The sequence below is a fragment of the Sus scrofa genome, chromosome 9, assembly GCF_000003025.6.
Source record: "Sus scrofa isolate TJ Tabasco breed Duroc chromosome 9, Sscrofa11.1, whole genome shotgun sequence".
In the NCBI taxonomy this organism is placed as follows: domain Eukaryota; kingdom Metazoa; phylum Chordata; class Mammalia; order Artiodactyla; family Suidae; genus Sus; species Sus scrofa.
Genome location: NC_010451.4, coordinates 34,487,304 through 34,507,233, shown reverse-complemented (window position 1 = coordinate 34,507,233; position 19,930 = coordinate 34,487,304). Strand labels below are relative to the sequence as shown.

Here is a 19,930-nt window from a genome sequence, read left to right as displayed (position 1 = left end):
TATCTGAGTCTGGTCCTGAAACACCATAGCTACGTTAGAAGTGATGCTCCTCTGAGAAGAGAGAATGAGTGTGGTCATATCTGATATCATGTGAACTGTCTTTTTAGTTTAAAGATTCGGTGATTTTTGATTGGCTTTTATGGGTTAGATATCCTGATACACCATATATTGCACTTTTATGATGAGGAGCCCGATGTGACATATGCAAATGCGATATGATTTTTGCATAAATGGACCTGAAAGCTGAGTCCAGCAGAAAATACTAGTGGGTTTGCTTATTTTTATCTGTGAAGGAACCCATGCAGTTTTCAGGTCAGTTCCCATCTTTCACAGTTATTTAATTGCTTATCCTTGGCTTTACTCTGAATTTCTTCCTTTGTTTTGTCAATTACTTTTGTCCAGAATACTTAAGTAGAAACAAAAGTAGAAAAGAAGTCTGCTCATTGGTCATTTTTAGTACCTTTAATGGATAAGAGCAAAGTAAGCATTGGTGCAAACCTAGACAAGTTTGGGGGAGTGATACGAGCATAAGAACACCTTTAAGGAAGAAGGACTGGGAGGTGAACTGATGATGGCTGGGAGGGAAGAGGTGGCTCTATAGAAATATGATGATTAGTCTTACCTGGGAGCAGGCCAAGAAAGGGACATGGTAATTATAGGGGAGAATTTTTTTTTTTTCTTTTTCTTTCTGTAGCCTTTGGGAATGCTTTGAGTGGCTCTAAATCTTTTCAGGAAAACAGATACCTTAGTTCATAAGGTAGTCTTATATCTGAAAATGGCTCTCTCCTCTGCAACACTTTATAGATGAGAAATTTGAGTTGTATGATATGTGTACTGATTTGCCTAATATAGAGTTAATATCAGAACATGCATTTTTTGACTTAGAATCCAGTGTTCTAATACTCATCTTGATGGATTACAGCCCTGAGACATTTTCTCTGATTCCTGTGTCCTCAGACAGCTGAACCTTTTCTCTCAGGTAATTTAACCATGGATTATAAGTAAGTTTGGGATCTTCCATCTCCCACTCTCAGAAGTAATGGAGAGTAGCTTTGTCAAAATGGACCATGGAGCTGAATGGGGCCTTAGAGAGCTCATTCAGGAACTTTCAAATGTTATTTTCAAAGTGTTCAAACACAGAAACAGATTCGCAGATTTCAAATGCAACCTTATGGTTTCCATGGGGAAACCAGGGCGAGAATTGGAAGGATGGGAGTAGCATATACACACCACTGCATAAAAGAGAGGATTGATGGGAACCTACTGTACAGACCAGGGAAATCTGCTCAATAGTTTGTAAAGGTTGTATTTCCCAAAACCTATATGGGAAAAAAAAAGAATGGATATATATGTATGTATGGCCGACTCATTTTGCTCTACACCTGAAATTAATACAATATTGTAAGTCAACTATACTCCAATAAAATTTAAAAATAAATAAAAGTGTTCAAACAATATTTATATTTATATTAACAGCTCAATATATAAATCAGACCTGAAAGAGTATTAGGGGACCTGGACCATACTGCCTTCCCTACCTCCCACAGTGCAACCACTAGGCTCCCAAGAAGCATGATCATTAAAAAAAAAAAAAATTCTGCTTGATTGCCTTTGTTTTACAACCAGAGTTTCTTTGAATGCAGAGGAAAATATTTTAGGACATCCTCAGAGAAAAAAAATTTACTTTCTCACATATGGCAGAGATAGCCTTCAGGAATGAATTGCAAGGAGCATGACTCCACAGGAGTGCAGGGGAAGGGAAGATGTAGAGGTGAGGAAATTGGCCCTCTGCTGCCCCAAATGCACATGTGTAAGTATTACTCAGCTCAGGAGTACCAGCCATTTCTATTATCTTTCCCGAAGAAAACAAAATCTGTGAAAATAAACATTTATCTGAGTAGAAACAATTGTTAGTGTTGCTTTAAAATAATTTTGTGTAGGTGCATTTTAGCCTTGGCAGCAGTGGCTTTTTCCAGGGAATTTTGCAAAATAACAACAGGTTTGGACCAGACACCCTATGATCTCACAGGACAGGGTCTTTAAAGAGGCCATTTTCCTTTCATGGATTATCTGGAAATCAGTTGGAGCCTCCAGAGCCTTCCCAAGATAAGGTTCAGTGATTTTTGGAAAAGGGAATGGAGGAGCCAAGACCAGGCAAGCACAATTTACAGAATAACAGCTCTGAGAACTTAGTCCCAAGGCCAGGGTTAGTTGTCTGATGTTTTTAATGATTACATTGCCAGTGAGCTCATGTCTTATAATTTCCCGAGACCTGAGCCTCCCTCAAGGTGATGACATAGTTCTAAGCTGTTTCAATGCTTTTTTCGTCCCGAATTCATGACTGAATGTTTAATAGTATCTGCTACTTCCTTGTCTGAAGACTCGTCTTGTCCAGTTCCACTTACCAACTTAGCGCACGGAGGTAACTCTCCCTCAGGAAGAAAGTAAGTCTGTGTGCCAGTCGTGCCGATCACCAGCACGTTTTTCTTCAGGTCGATGGAACATTGATGTCTCCTGAGCATATCTAGCCCTAGAAGCATGTCCATGGGCTGCTCCTCGAGTATAGAGAAAGAACATTGTAAGAAATCACCTTCGATTTGAATCTGAGCTAGGTGAACTCGGCCAATAATTCTCTGTGTACCCACACCTTTGGCAATCCCAGCCCATCTTCTGTCCACCAGCCGAATGATATTACATCTCTCAGCACAGGCTTGGCTCATAATGGTCATCTGGGCACCTGAGTCAACAAAAGCCTTCAAAGGATGTCCGTTCACTTTGCAGTTGATGTAGAGCATGGCCACTTGTCCGAAACTCTCAGGGGCCTCTTCCATAGCGATGTTCATGTTTTCCTCAATGTTCTGCTGCCGGATCTCTTCCTCTATTTTGGCCTGAGCTTCCAAATCAAATGGGTCAGCCGAGTAGAGGCGAAATCTCTCTTGCTCCCTCAGGACCCTTTCCCTTTGCTGCTCCATCAGGACCTGGGAAAAGGTCTCTAGGTTTCCACTGAGCAGGGCTTCAGCCAAGGCGGGGTTGCGTTCCTTCAGCAGGGACAGGTCATGGGGGTTGGAGAGCAGCATGCTTCGGATCAGGGCGGGGCTGTCCAGTCCTTGGGCAGAGCTCATCTTCTCTCCGGAGCCCATGCCACGGGACTGCTGGACCGACTGTGTGCGCTGGTGCTGGTGCTGATGCTGGTGCCGGGAGCTGGACGTCCCGGGCACGGCTGTCCCGGGGAAATCTCTCTGAGGCAGGCTGGATGTCCGTCCCGGAGCCCGGGACCCCACATTCTCCTTCTGAAGTAAGACGACGACGTCGCCGTCTTTGAGGCCATAGGAGCCCAGGGAATAGTGGTCGTCGCCAAGGAGTCGCTCCATGTAGACAATCTGAATTTCCTCGGCAGGAATGCCAGACTCGAGCTCACAGAGGACACGGAAGTTGTGCAGCTCAAAGTCAGGGCTGACCTGGAGGGAGAAGGTGGCCTCAGAGAGGTCCTTCCGCACACAGTACACAGTGAGCAGCATGGCATGGGCCCGGGAGGGCCAGATGGGCACAGGGCATCGGGTTGCTCCCTGGCTGACTGTTAGGAGCTGGTCTCCGTGGATGGCTCGGCTGCCCCTCAGGACTTGGTGTCTTCGTTTAGGTTCATTCACCTCTCAAAGAGGTGCAGCCACTCTCTGGTATGGGGGCCACCTGCCAGCCTTAGTGCCTGCTGCTTGGCCCCATGGAACCCTGATGGGACACTTTGTGTTCCGAGGTCCATTTGTATGTATGCTGCTTGGAACTCAGAATGCTCAGGCCCATAGAAACAAAGTCACTGGAGCCGAGTGAGCTCCAAGGCTTGCCCTTCAAGGTCTGCTTAACCCATGGTCTGAAAAAAGATCGTTTCGGCTCTTCCTAAACAGCATACTCACATTCATTTTGTTCATTTGAGAATTGTATTCTGTGTACATTTACTTCTCCCCCAAACTGTGAGTGTTTGTTTCCTACAGGGCAACTGTCAGGCCATGTGCTTGGTGTGATGGACCATGGAGTTCTCATTGTGGCTCAGTGAGTTGAGAACCCAATATAGTGTCTGTGACGTGGCAGGTTCAATCCCTGACCTTGCTCCGTGGGCTAAGGATCCAGCATTCCCACAAGGTACATCCTAGATCACAGATGTGGCTCAGATCCAGTGTTGCTGTGGCTGTGACATGGACCACCAATGTGACCCGTAGCCTGGGAACTTCTATATGCCACAAGCACAGCTGTAAAAAGAAAGAAACAAGATAGATTAGACTTGGTGCCTTCCCTTGAGAATCTCACATGCTAGGGACGGACTGATGGTAAATAAGTAAATCATAATACTAGAGGTAAGCACTTGCAAAGGCTTGTTCAGCCTACAGAGCAATCCCACAAAACAGAGGGCATCTCTCTAAAGAGGAGACAGGTGGATGTTGAAGGATGAGCATTTCCCATTGAAAAAAATCACTCCAGATAAAAAGAATTGTTTGTGCAAAAGCCTTTATGACAGGCCTCTTATTTCCAGACAGTGTGAGACATGTAACGTAATAGGAGAAATTTGTACATGAGTTTAAATGGCAGAAAATGAAGCTGGAAAAAAGTTGGAGCCAATTTATAAAGAGTCATATATATATATAAGCTCAAGGAATGTAAGTCTTATTAAGAAGCAAGAATCCTCTACCCTGCACCAAAAAAGGGGTTAAAAAAAAAAAAAGAGGAAAGAAAGGAAATGGAAAATATTTGAAGCAAGTATTTGTAATGTTTATTTGTTTTACTTAATTGACTAAAGAACGATTTCTAATGACAATTGGAAGATATGCAATTTGGCCGAAGGACCAGGTAGAGGCTTTCCCAGTTGCTCAAGAGCGAGCTGTTGCTAGAATATGAAAATGTAAGAAGCAGTGGAGAATGAAAGTGTTTCGTGAGTGGAATGGGCAGAGTGTGTTAACCTGTTGGATGTGGGGAGTGCAGAATTGTGTGGAAAACACAGAGGGGCTCTAAAGTGAGCAGCTGGCTAGAAATAGACCATTACCTTGAATGGATGAGTGAGATGAACCTTGAGGAGACCAATTTGACATCGATTCTGTAGGAAAAGGTATGATGAATGCCCCTCTGGAGGCCAAATGGATCTCACCCTCTGAACCTAAGGCACAGCCCTGCCCCATATTAGAGTGGGGGTTCACAGGGCAAGGGTAAAGTGGTCTTTCAGTGAAGACAGAGATTGAGTAGAAATCTTTTGAGCGCCATTTCTTTTTCTTTGTATTTCAGAATGTGTTTTTCCCTGTAAATAAGTCATGCTTTCCTAGCTGGGTCTTCTCAAGTGTATTTTCTTATGAACCAAAAGATAGTCAACATCCTCTGCCTCTTCCCCTCTCCTTATTTCAAGTTTTGTCAGAAGAACTGCTCTGTTACTTAGAGAAGAGCTTTGCATCTATGTAAAGAATTTGGCAGGGGAGGGGAGATGCCTGTGTCTCATGTGTTTGTCTCAGATAGAAGACTATATCTCCCTCATTGCTCTAATTTTCTTCATGTTTAATACTCGTGCTCATTTATATTGGAAATGTTGACTGAATACCCAGTGTGTGTGACGCATGTGCAGAGTTCCTGAGATAGGCATGAATAATGTTGAACATAGGCTGTGTTCTTGGAGGAGTTCAGTCAAAAACAGAGGACACACGCACACATACACACAAATTGGGGTTTAGAAAAAGTACCACAGAAGCTGGCAGAATGTGAGAGAAGTTCATAATATCTGCAGAACAAATGCAGAATGTAAAGAGGGCTATTGGACAGGGGAGCCTTCCTGAAAGAGTTGGACTTAGAAAGATGATGGTGGATGGAGATGCAGAGTAAAGGCTAAGAAGAGGACTGCCTGATTTAGAGCTTTTAACTGGGAAGGCAGCACTTCATAATAAGGATTGTATAAAATTTTAGGGGGAAAAAACCTAACATTGTAAAATTCCTGTAGAGGAGTTCCCATTGTGGCTTAGTGATAATAAACCTAACTATTATCCATGAGGATGGGAGTTTTATCCCTAGGCCCCCTCAGTGGATTAAGAATCTGGCATTGTGGTGAGCTGCGGTGTAGTTCACAGATGTGGCTCAGATCTTGTGTTGCTGTGACTATGATGTAGGCTGGCAGCTGTGGGTCCTATTCGACCCCTAGCCTGGGAACCTCCATATGCCATGAGTGCGGCCCTAAAAAGCAAACAAAAATAATAAACAAACAAACAAATAAAATTCCTGTAGAAAAGTATGAATTATTTAGATGTGTCTTTCACTATTTAGAGAGATGGATGGCCCTCTGACCCAACAATATTATTATTATTATTATTATTATTATTGTTTTAGTTGTACAGCAATCATCACAACTGAATTTTATAGCATTTCCATCCCAAACCCTCAGTGCATCCCCCCCCAACTCCCAACCTGTCTCTTTTGGAAACCATAATATTTTCAAAGTCAGTGAGTCAGTATCTGTTCTGCAAAGAGGTTCATTGTGTCCATTTTTTAGATTCCACATGTCAGTGATAGCATTTGATGTTGGTGTCTCATTGTCTGACTGACTTCACTTAGCATGATAATTTCTAGGTCCATCCATGTTGTTGCAAATGCCGTTCTTTCTTTCCTTTCAATGGCTGAGTAATATTCCATTGTGTATATGTGCCACATCTTCTTGATCCACTCCTCTGTTGACATTTAGGTTGTTTCCATGTCTTGGCTATTGTGTATAGTGCTGCAATGAGCATTGGAATACATGTATCTTTTTGAGTCATGGTTTTCTCTGGATAGATGCCCAGGAGTGGGATTGCTGCCTCAAATGGTAATTCTGTTTTTAGTTTTCTGAGGAATCTCCATACTGTTTTCTACAGTAGTTGCACCAAATTACATTCCCACCAACAGTGTAATAGGTTTCCCTTTTTTCCACACCCTCTCCAGCATTTATTGTTTGTAGACTTTTTGATGATGGCCGTTCTGGCCAGTGTAAGGCGGTACCTCACAGTGGTTTTGATTTGCATTTCTCTAATAATTAGTGATGTTGAATGTCTTTTCACGTGTTTTTTTTTTTTTTTTTGACCCAACGATATTAAATTAATAAATTTCTTCTGTGGTTCTCAGTGTCTTGCTGAGTTCATCAGAGATCAATGATGGTTCTTCCTGGAGTTCCCACTGTGGTATAGTAAATTAAGAATCTGATTGCAGTGGTTTGGGTCCCTGTGGAGGTGCAGGTTCAATCACCTGGCCTGGGACAGTGGGTTAAAGGATCTGGTCTGTTGCCACAACTGTGATGCAGCTTTCAGCTGTGCCTTGGATTCAATCCCTGGCCCAGGATTCTAATAATAATATTATAATAATAATATTTCTCTTGAATTTGGAAGCAACTGTAATGTGAGACATGTCATATGCAAATTACCCTGCTAAGCAACAGATGAGAAGTCAGAGAGTTTGCATTCTGTGGTCCTTTCACCCCTCCCCAACCAGCTTTAGACAGTGGTTCTCAAAAACTTAATAAGTTAAGGAGATGATGCTAGGGTTTTTGTTTTTTTAAGCAGAGGATAACATTTTTGTAGAACAAGATTTTTATTTTTATAGCAGCCAACATCTTTTTTTCATATTACCCTTGCCTTGCTACTGAATATAATTAAGTTTTATACAGTATGCTTTATTATCTTGCTATAATTCTTACTTTTGGTGGCATTTTGCAGTTATGTGCCTTTTACTATTTTACCCTTTACTGAGGACACACAGTTGAAAGAAAAGAGACTCAAGGTCTGGCCAATTAACTGTCATCATTCCATAGATCACAGGATGGCAGGATTGGCAGGGAGCCTTCGTATTCTCTGGTCCAGTCAGCCATCCAGACCCTAAACCTCTGCTGCAAAACAGTCTGGAATCTGAAACAACAACTACAGCCTCCTGGGCCTGTTTAGTATTTCAATTTGTATATTGTTTTGATTCTTTCATTTTTTTAGTATTATTAGTGAGTCAAATACCATGTGTATAATTCTCTTACCTCAAAATTTAAATTAAAAACCTCTTCTGATTATTTAATAAACTCAGGGATCATTGGGAGTATATAAAAAATACTCCTAAATGTAAAATGTTCTTATACCATAAATCTTTATTGCACAGACCACTTAGAAATGGGAGATATGAATTATCTAGGTGTACTAATCTGGGTAACTGAAGGTTATTGCAACTTTTCTTTAGGAGTTTTTGTGAAGTATATTCCCTTACTTTTCTTCTTTGGTAAGTACAATGTAGGGACATAATTGAATCTTTCTTTGATAAGTGAGATTCCTGCAAGGTCTCAGGGCTATCACTCAGAAAATCAATTCTCATTGTATAGCCTAAATACCCAGAAAATAGAAAAGATGACACTGATTTCATACCAGCCAAGTAAATAACCCTGAAGTTATTTTTTGAAGTAAATCCACAATAATACCTTTTATAATTTGCTTCTTTATAAAAACTTCATGCAGCAATAAATCAAGATAAGTAATGTTCCACTTAGTAGTGTTAGTTGATGTTTAAAGTACCATCTCTTTCTTTACAGAGCAAAAGAAATATCTTTTATCTGAAAAATAATATAGCTGCATAAATGTCACTATGGAGCATATACAATAATTTAACCACATTAAGCAAATGTACTAGCTTGCTGTGTTTTGATTAATTCCCTTAAATATATGTCTGGTGTTACTTTAAAAATAAAGTGTAATTGAGGCGTATTAAGGCAGGTAAATCATCGCTTGGGATTTTCATTGCAACTTAGGGAAAGATACAGAATTTTCAAAGTTGTACTCATAGGTTGAACAAGTAAGTTCCCCACTGTTTTCCCTTGGTAATACAATAAATTATGCCAGAATTGTCACTAAATAACATTTATTTCTTCAGATAGTTAATGATTTAACAGATACATTAAATTTCTCTGATAGAAGTTCAAACTTCTATTAGTTTGTTTGGAATTTTCTCCTCTAAAAAGGTTTAGTATTGCCCCTCTTTGAACCTTAAAGGGCAAGATAAGGCCACTTCAATAAATATATAAATAGATATGTAATTGAAGAAATTCTTGGAACCTGAGAAATTAGTCTGTATTGACTTGCTGGGAACTCAGCTAGTAGTTTTTCTTCATTGTAAGAAAAATAGACCATGAACAGAAGACACACACACGCGTGCACACACACATGCATGGATAGAGAAAATGAACATTCAGTCAGGATGTGTTTTCAGTACTTTGACAATGCAGTTAAGATGCTGTCCTGTTCCAGCAGGGAGTATTTTTATCGTGCTTGCATATATTTATTACTTTATTTCATATATCATTGTTTAACATTTTATCATGAAAAGAGATGCATTTTAAAGTATGTTTCAATGTATGTTGAAAATAATACAATCTCAACAAGAAAGTTTGCTGCTACAGTTTTGTGCTTTATGGTCCTTTCCAATGTCTTAAGAATATAAAAAGTTTTTTTTTTTTTTGGCCACACCCATGGCATATGGAAGTTCCCAGGCCAGGAATGGAATCTGAGCTACAGCTGCAACCTACACCACTGCTGCAGCAATACTAGATCCTTTACCAACTGCCCCAGACCAGGGATTGAACCGGCACTGCTGCAGAGTCACCACCAGATCCCTAACCCACTGCTCCACAATGAGAACTCTAGAATATAAAAAGTATTTTGATCTATGGGATGCAAACCTTGTTTATTGAAGTTTGAAGGTTACTTAGAATTTGTGCAAAAAGCATTTATATATTAAATAAATTTAATGTAACATATTAAAAACAAGATTAAACAATTTGTGACTTTGTGGGTTGATAGCTACTTGTTTCTTAACTTTCAATATACCTTAGATAAGGAAGGGCTTTATTTTCCTATTCCTGCCGTGTGGAGAATGGTCATGTAACACAAAGCAGTGATAATCATAATAGTCTTATGTTTTGAATTCAGCTGCGATTAAGGAAAATCATTCAAACCATTTATTGTTTGTTCTTTTATAGTAAGTTGTAATCAGTTCATCTGAAAAACACAGTTTAGAAATGCCTGTGGGGTTTATTTATAAATTCAGATACACTTTAATAGTTCTCATTTACTTGTGGTTTCTATACTTTTCTGCTTTGTCTTTCCTGTATAGTTAGTCCTCCCAGTGGAAGCATCTTGGCTTGGTCCAGTTAGTTACAAAAAAAAAAAAAAAAAAAAAAAATATGTATTTGGAAAGTTACAGATTTGTTTAACTGGTTAAGTTTTCTGCCCTTTGGAGATGAGCTTAGAAACCTGTTAATAATTTCTCGTAGTAAATATTTAATGACCCCTTCCTACGAGCAAGTCCGTGGACTAGGGGCTTTGGGGACAAAAACATGAATAGAAGTCATTTTCCTCTGAAGAACAAAATATCTGCTAGACCAGACAAGACTCATGCACTTTGAATTATTTTATCTAATGGAAATTGGTAATAGTCATGATACATATATAAATAAAATTCTGTGCTTGCTTAGAGAAGATAAAGTTTATTTATTTGGGTGAGGGAAGTGAGCAGGACTCTGCAGAAAGCTCACTGGTGAAAGTACTACTGAGTTCAACCTGGAAATATGATTTGGTCACAACCATAGTTAAATTTTACCTCCCTGGGTTTGGAGGAACAATCCTTTCCTTGATGTTATCATACTACACACTTGACTCCTTTCTCCTCACACACACATTTTACTGTTTCTTTTTTAGCTTGTAGATGTTATTACCAACTGGATGCAAAAGGATGGTAGAATTGGTGCAGAGAAGGAATGATAGTGTAGCAGTCTTGAAAGCAGTCTCCCAATCCAAGCATTCACACACAGGCACCCACACAGACAGAGTGAATGCCTGTGCTTGTTTCTGTACAGAGCCTGGCTGACTGAGCCTAGAAGCAGTCTACTTCATGAGGAAGAGCTGCTGCAGTGCCTGCATTGAAATGTGCATAGGTCTTTTTCTGTTACCTTCATCTGATCTAGCGTCAGTCAAGATTTTCCTTCAAGACGTTGGCATCGCATTGCCTCTCAGTCTTAACTCTCTAGCCTATTGAGATATTTTATTAGAAAATGTGTGGAGGATGCATCAGGAATTTCCAGTTGTCTTTGTAAGTACTTTCAATGTGAATGTATATAATTAGTGAATATCATATTTTCTTTTTGGTTGTTGTTGTTGTCTTTTTGCCTTTTCTAGGGCCACTCCCATGGCATGTGGAGGTTCCCAGGCTAGGGGTCGAATCGGAGCTGTAGCCGCCGGCCTACGCCAGAGCCACAGCCACGGGATCCAAGCGGTGTCTGCAACCTACACCACAGCTCACAGCAACGCCAGATCCTTAACCTACTGAGCAAGGCCAGGGATCTAACCCGCAACCTCATGGTTCCTAGTCGGATTCGTTAACCACTGAGCCATGATGGGAACTCCATATTTTCATTTTTAAATAAGGTGTTGATGGTACTACATACGTGTGGATAATACAGTGCAAAGCTTTCTGAAAGTAACTTGTTTTTGCATCATCCGCATATAGTCTTTTTTAATGTGTGAGACCTCTAGCCGCAGGGTACAGAGTAATTAGCATGTGGTCCAAATAAGAAGGATCTGATGATACCTCCAGTCTCTAGCCACACCAACCCAGAGGCTAGCTGTGTGGCAGTCACTTTATTTATTGTGATGCTTTGGGTCAGATTGCATGGATATGTGTTTCCTGATAGGACAGAGGTATATTGAAAAGATCTCAAATAAATAAAGCCCATTGTACCACAACAATATGATCATTTGAATATTTTATGAATTATATGCATGATAGGTAATGTTTCTACAACTGTCTTATAAAAGACAAAATTTCCAGGTGGTTGTTTATGTAGCTTTCTCTATTCTAAAACAGCAGCTCAGTTAATTGATCACCATGATCAGCATGGCTAAAGCCCATCTGTCTATAGAACTTAATTGTATTCCAACGATGAAAATGAGAAAGCCTGATAAACAATCGCTTCAATTTAAAAAAAAAATAGCAAATAAAAGAGAAATCAACTCACCTATTTTTCTCAGATAAATTAAATTTAGCAGCCCAGATACAAGGAGAATTCTTTCTTAGGCCATCTAAATGATATCGGGTCCAGAGAATTTTCCTTTTTATTATCAGAATGACTTGGGAGTGTTGATGTCTCTGTGGGCTGTCTCTCTACTCTAAGAAACATGAAACTCCCAGGCCTCTATTCCATTATCATTTCCACTCCACTTATGAATATTCTGTTTCACTCAGCTCATAAAATGTGCTTAACTGCTGACATGCTTTTGTTTACTCATATATTGGAAAATATTTCAGTGCTGCTTAGCATAACATGAATAGTCTCTCTTTGGAGGCCTCCAAAGACAAGAACTAATCAGAGAAACCACATACCCTGGTTTTCAAAATCAGAGACCCAGTTTCTGATGCTGGAAGAGAAAGAAGACAGGATCATTGATTTTTTTTTTTTTCTTTCCAAACTATAAATGAAATGGAACAGAAATATATTCAGCAACCCTAACAAAACTGTTTTTGAGTCTTATTTTTCTCTCCTTAATTTTCTTCAAAACAACTAAAATCACTATTAATCTTCAACAAAGGCATGGTTTGATTTCATGTTCTTACTGCAGTGTTTTTCATCTAGAATGGAGAATTGTGGTGGGTCCTTCATGCCTGTGGCTAAGAGACACTAGACCAAATGGTCTAAGGATAACTCATAAATTACTGCTTCTACAGCATGAAATACACTGGCATTAGATTGACATCAAAAAGTAGAGCCCCACTGAAGTCATGGTTTATGATATTAAAATTGTATTCTCAGACTATTTCTTTATAGAAAATTTTAAACCAAATAGCATCATCAGCTCCTGAACTTGCAGTAAGCCAGCCTAAATAAAAAAGCAATGACAGTTTCAGGCAGGAGGTATACTTTGTGTTTGTCGGGTCGGATATGTAGCAAATTTATCCAGCAGTTAGCCTTGGGTCTCTGCCTTCTCTTTTATAGTCCTAGGTAGATCATTCCTTTATGGTATTGAATTCTTCATCTAAAATAACTAGGATCATCCTAAACACAAGATACCTCAATAAGAGAAAAGGAATTTATGCTATACTTATAATAAAATAGGCTCTAAGGGAAGCACTTCTAACAAAGAAGGTTGCTAGTTCTTTTCTTTGAAAATATCAACTTGTTCTGCCTCTGTGAACCAAAAAACATCAACAAAACACAAGCATCTTCAAAAACTGGTATCAAAAAATTAATCATGGTATGTTATTCTGTCCTTGTATAAAACATTATTTTATATCTGCAGTGCCAGAAAAACTCTCTCTCTCTCTCCCACACACACACACACACACACACACCACTAGAACTGGGTAAGACACAGATCAGTAAAATAGAAAGCCTATTGTGGCTTAGAAGTTAAAAAAAAAAAAAGTAGGGTTTATGTTTCCTGGATTTGTCACTTATTATTTGAATGCCCTTGAATAATGCATTTATTTCTCGGAGTCTCATTATTGTCTTGTATGAAATGGGGATAATGACAATGATCTCTTCCATAGGACTTTGGTGTGGGCTTAATGGATAATTTAAATTTTCTTGTAAATAGAAAAGCTCTCTACCACAGTTATTTTTTTCCTCATGTGAGTAGAAACAACAACAACCTGGAAGAGTTAAGAAAAGAGATGGAATTTATAAACCCTGAAGGTAATATGCAGATAAATTTAGCCCTTTATTGACTAGGACTGGGTGCTACTGTGTTTGGGGAGCTGTCCCTACTCTCTTCAACATTGCACTCAAGGCTTCCCAGGGAACTAGCAAGAGTTGGTCACGAATCTGTTTCAAAACCCCAAGAAGCATCCTTCAAAAGTTGAAATTAAATCTATTCATAGTGGATTATTTCAAAAATTTATTCAGTGTCATTTTTAGCCATGGCAGATAGTGAGCTGTCCTTGCAAGTTAAAGGAAGTTGATGACAAGGGTCTGCTTGGAAGGTGCTTATAGAATTTCTTGAGCAGACAGAACATAAAGAAAAGACAATTCATTCACCGTAATTAAAAGTGTTACAAGATAGGTTAAGTTAGCAGACAACCAAATTGTTGAGGTTGATGTCAAGAATATAAGTATATGATGTCAAGAATATAATTTATGGGTCTTTCCCATAAATTATGATTTGGAATCATTGTTGTGGAAGGTCATGTGTTAGATGGGACAGTGAGAGAGTCTCATTCCACATACCTTCCTCAAAGATATTTTTTCTTTAACCAAACCCTCAGAGCAAATTACAAAGCTAAGAAAATCAACACTCAGAGTGGATGCCCAGAGTCATTTGAACTGGACAATGTAACCATGAGGCCATGAGATTTGCAAACCCAGGAGATTCCCCTTAAAGAACTGCTGTTTTGACAATGATCATTGATCGTGTGGCCATGGGACAACAATTGAAATCTCAGAGCAGAACGTTCAAACTTTTTTTTGATCATGCACCTCTTTAGTTAAAAAGAATCAACAAGAAATTTTGATCACATTCTCAATATGTGTATGTTTATAAACTATATGCAGTATTGTATACTATTATACATATTAAAAGGATATCTATGTAAATGGATCTGTTAAATACTACTTTCTAGTACTTTTTTGTCATCTACCCTCACCAATGCATCTTGAGATGCAAGAACTTTGCTTTTGAGACTATTAGAAAACAACTAAGTCTCTAATGCTTTGGCTGGATGTTAAAGGAGCAGGCTTCCTTTCAGGATGGCATAAGTTAGGATCAAAATAGGAAGGCAAGAATCCAAAGAAAGCCTCTGCTTGAGAGGCGTGGGAGAGAACCATGCATATAAGGGCATTTCATGGGCTGAGACCAACCTCCCCTAATACAGCGTTCAGCTGGTGGAGGTCAAGATAAGACAGGGTGACAGCCACAGCCACTTAGTCTGGAGCAGCAAGAACACAACTCTACTGCCCTAACTTCTGCACTTATTGTACTGGCTTGGCCGGGGTGGGGGTGTCAGGGACAAAAATCCAAAGGGCATCCGAGGGCCTCTGTAGAGAGTCCATGTGGGAAGTGACAAATGATGAGAGCAAGGCCAAGAGAAAAGGAGATGAGGAAAGCAGATTCAGAAAGGTTTTACCTTTGTTGCCCAGTGGCTGGGAAAGTTTATCATGCTTTAGGAAGACAGTACTGCTGAATAAACAAAACTGTGATTTTGTGATGCTTGTACTTTTGAAGAAGGTACTGTTGCAGCCCCAGCTTATCTCCCTGAGCCCAGGTTTGTGTTCCTATAAATGCTGACAGCTTCCCATTTCCAGAGCCCTTGTGTCTTGGTTTCAGTGCCTTTCAGGAGCTTGCTCAAACCTCCCCAGCTGGAAGTGCTAGGGCTGTAATGCTCCCAGGAACAAGTCTCAGGCAGCACAAAATGAGATTTGGTGGTTAAAGACCCCAGCCTCTCCATCATTCTGTGGGACAATTCTGAAGTGTGTTCCACATAGTTCTGCAGAGGTGTTGAACTGTAGTGGCCCACAGCAGTGATGTGTTCACTAGATTTTCTCCCTGCCTTGTCTCAGTTTATCCACTTCCCTCTTGTGCTTCCTGGATACCTCCCAAATAAAGACCATCTGCACCCACATCCTTGTCTCAAGTTAATGCCTGAGGAAAAACAACCATAAATAAATTGGGGGGGGGGGTAGAGGTTGCAGAGTGTGTTGTGTGTGGTTATTCTTCAATCATTTCTTCTAGATTCTCTAACAATTCAGGTACACCTTACAAAAAGATAAACAGTGAATTTACACCTCACACCATATGGTCAAAATCACAGTGCCTAGATCCACCTTCAGTGTGGAGCATAGCTTTTATTAATTCTACGTAGTCTATAATAATGTTCTCAACTGTTGCTCTAAATTGGCTGATTCAGATTGGAAAGTGCTCTTTCAGTTAAGCTCGCACTTTTATATATTTGGTAATTACCAATTATAATAAAATATAGACAGTTTAACATGTCTTAAGGGCATGGACTTTGGATGTACTGAGGTCCAGTTCCCCATTTTGATGCTTTTAGTTCTGTGCATAAATTTCTTTAAACAAGAGGCTCAATGTTGACATTCTGTTGACTCCTGAGAAGTCCACCTGGCATTGGTTTGGGGGCTTATTTTTAAACATCAATCACATTGTGTTTGGATATGTTCCCTATTCTACCTACAACTTCTTAAGATCAGTTCTTCAGTAAAGATTATACAGATTTGACACTTATATGTGCAAATTGGTAATTTGTATGCACATTTTTGACAGAGGCCTTATGTGTATCTCTCATTGTTTTGACAATATTAGCAAACATTAGAGAGATGCTGACTTAAGTATCACTTATTTGTATGCAATTCAGCCAAGTTATTGCAGTTCTTTGAAGAAAATCACATTCTCTGACCAATTTGTTTTATGTGTGAAATATGGATAGAATAGTTGCAGAATAATGAATGAAAGTGTTGTTCCATTTTTCTTGTATCATATCATGTTCAAATTTATTCTTAAGTATATACTTGGAGATATTCTTTTGATTTAGCTACTTTATCATCCAAATTTATTTCCCAAACCGAAAATTCCTTCTTGACACTAATGCCAAATTATGCACTTTCTGAGACGTTTTCATTCACGAAGGTCCCAGAGGAAAGTACCTCTTCACTCATGTGTTTTTTTTTTTCCTCATAGCCTTAGTTAATGTTACATATATGATGCTCAAGTTTATGAGTTGTCAAAAGCAAAGTTGAAAATATAGTTGAGATCATATTAATACTAGTCAAAGTGTCCCAAGTTAGTACACTCTTTCCTTAGGTTAGTAGTACTTACATAATAAAATATGACAATGTTAGAGATGTAGTAATTTCACTCTGAAATTACAGCTCTTAGACATAAGAGGGAAATCATTTCTAAGAGAATTTTGTCAGTAAATATGTAAATTGTAATAGGCATTTTGCCAACCTGTAAAATTCCATTTGAGTGTCCATGATGGCTATGATACTAGTTTATTGTTGAAAAAGAAATGCTGAGAATCTTCTTAACAAATCTCCATATTATGTTTAATCTTTAGTCTATAATGACTTAATGACAATCTTTAGTGTGTAATGTATTTCAAGGAAAAAAACACGTGGCATATCTTAACAATGGATTGTCTGTACATGATATTAAGACTACACATTTGGAGAAATCATGAAATGTACCAAGAACAGATCAACAGTATGCTTTTTAAATGAAAAAATAAAAAAACAGAAGTGTTGATTAAAGAATAGTCAGTGCCATCTTTTCCCCCTTGTACTCAAAATCAGTAATTCTTAAATATTGCCCAGTAGATTGGAGCATTACATTAGTCTGTCTTAGGAGACTTGAGTGAGATGGAAGAAACTGCCTTAATTTCAAAAGGATGATTGAATATTTTGAGATCAAGAGCTTCCTGAAAAGACAGGCTGCTATTTGAAATGCACTGGAGCTGAGAAGTTTGTAGTTCAGAAAAATGTGTATAAAACGCTGCTCAGAAGACATTTTTTGTTGCTTATCTTGCAGCTGTTATTTACTTGAGATTCTAGTTATTTAGTTATACTTTATTCTTAAGATATTCAAGGTCATAGTTGCAGCAGATTTTTAATTATATACAAGGCTATACAAAGTAGAACATTTCACCCTGGGGAGCCCCCTGGAATGGCTGTAGAAACTTTATTAAGTGAGCTGCTACACTTTGCTATGGTTGCTAAAATCAAAGGTTTGTGTATGTTTTGTTCCTTTTGTCAATAGTTGTTCCATAGTTTTCATTTTTGACTAACTAGAAGTACAACCAATAAACTTTGAAGAATAAAAACAGTTTTTACATTGTATATAGTTATTACCCAAATGGTATCAAATAGTATACAGGAAACCTTAACAACAACAAAAGTGACCTGTAAATTTAGTGTGTGTGTACACATCTAAATTTAACTAAATGTTTTAAGTTTCAGATATAGATACTAAATTTTAGCTTAACATTGTGAAAAAAGAAATAAGATAAAATATTGTTTTGCTTTATTTATTTATTTTTTTTTAATGTCAGATTTTTCTTTCCTCACAGTGTGCTTGGAATCAAGTGTTTTGGAAATTGACCTAGGAAACCGGAAGGATAAAGCCATTCTGTATTTGTGCTGTAGAAAGTATATGATATTATAATATCACACCCTAAATGATAATTATGAAAGCAGTCCTGTTTGTCCAGTCTACTCACAGAAACTACATAAATTAATACAGTTGTCTCTCTGCGCTTTGAGTCCCAACTATCAATCTTGGACAGTATCTTGATGGGATCCATTAAGTTAGAACTTGAAAGGAAAATACAAACAGGAGGAAATCAGTTGAGTCTGTGACTTGAGCATAACCATTTTAAAAAAGCAAACTGAGGGCTGTATCTTTATATATATTTATCGTTAGTTTCAAATTCCTCCTCTTTAGTAAGTGGTTAACAGTCTGTTATAGCTCATTTCAAAACATTTCTTCTTTCATTCACAAATGTTTGTTCTTCCTGCATTACATTCTGTTTTTGTTCCTTGCTACACTCACTGAGGAAGAAATAAATAATAATGGTCCTTCTTGCCCTGATGGGAATTCTCAGAACTTGTGAAATCAGGAGTTGTTGACATATGCTGAAATGTGCTACTAGTAATGATAGTTATTAATACCTTTGCCACCGTGCCTGTAGCCAGTGTGTGAGTACACCCTTTCCAACACTATCCATCTCAGCAACCCTCCTCTACCTTGACTCTTGGGAAGTTTCCCTTTGTATATGTATTAGTTAGCTACTTGCAGAATAAGCTGGGAAACAGCAATCTCAAAACTCAGCGGCTTGAAACAAAAATTTATCCTTACTCATGTGCCTGGGGTCAGATCGAGCTTGATATGCCTACACTAGGCTTGTATGGTATTGCTTCCTGCATTCAGGTTGGTTCCACATCTGCTCTGTGTGACTCTCATCCTTGGTAGCCTAACAGGCCACCCAATACATGTGCTTCTCTTGGCAATAGCAGAAGCAGAGATGGTTAAGTAGAAACACAGGATGACCCTAAGACCTTGGCTTAGAACTGGCACACCAGCACTTCCTCCTGCATTCTCCTATTTCAATCAGGTCACATTCCTAAGCCCAGCATCGATGAGACAGGAAAATTAAGTAGTTGACTCTGGAGGCCCTACTTGAAAATCACATGGCAAACAATGAGGAAACTGGAAAGATGAACTGGAACAATAATGAAATCTATCATAGCATACACATGGAAACTGGCCTCTGTTCCTGTTTCTCTCTCAAAAACATGCTATTGCAGAAGCTCTAGAATACTTCTCCAGTTAATTAGACTGGTGATCCAGTTAGGGCAGACTTTAGAGAATCAATCCATTTCTAGTTTTCCCTAGATCAGCACAGCTGATCCATATGATCTGTAGATTTGCTGCCATTCCCATAAGCCCTTTCTTACTGGTCCACAATAAGATAAGGAACTTGTGCTAAATATTGATTAAATGTGACCCTGAGTACATTGTTTACTTAGCTATAATTGTCTTTTATAGCCAGAAATTTTGACAAAGGAAGCAATATGTTGATTTTCAACCAGTTCAAACTCCTCATTACATAGCAGACAAGCAGTCTGAATAGCATTGCCCTAGACCTTGTTTAGAAAAATGAATCCCTTTATCCAAGATTTTGGTTCTTCTACTTAGAAATCCTACACAAATCTCCAGAACCAAAGTTAAAATATAATGAACTCAGTAACTTTATATTGGTGTTCATGATCCTATCTTTTTGAAACCATTTCATTAGTAGTACAGCTACATGCAAGGAATAGTATAATATTAGGATAGATATAAAACTTCACAGTTATGTAAAGGCATAAAAAAAGGAGTATAAAATATGACTATCTCCTAAGCTCAGTACT

The 19,930-nt window shown here is 38.7% G+C and overlaps 2 protein-coding genes across 2 annotated transcripts in view; one reads left to right on the top strand and one right to left on the bottom strand.

Annotated features, from left to right (window-relative positions):
- PDGFD (platelet derived growth factor D) overlaps window positions 1-19,930 on the top strand; it is a 232,592-nt gene that overhangs the window by 113,994 nt on the left and 98,668 nt on the right.
- Window positions 2,208-4,147, bottom strand: DDI1 (DNA damage inducible 1 homolog 1). Its single transcript, XM_003482610.4, has one exon. It carries the CDS (start codon window positions 3,516-3,518, stop codon window positions 2,313-2,315), a length of 1,206 nt encoding a protein of 401 aa, XP_003482658.1. The 5' UTR covers window positions 3,519-4,147; the 3' UTR covers window positions 2,208-2,312.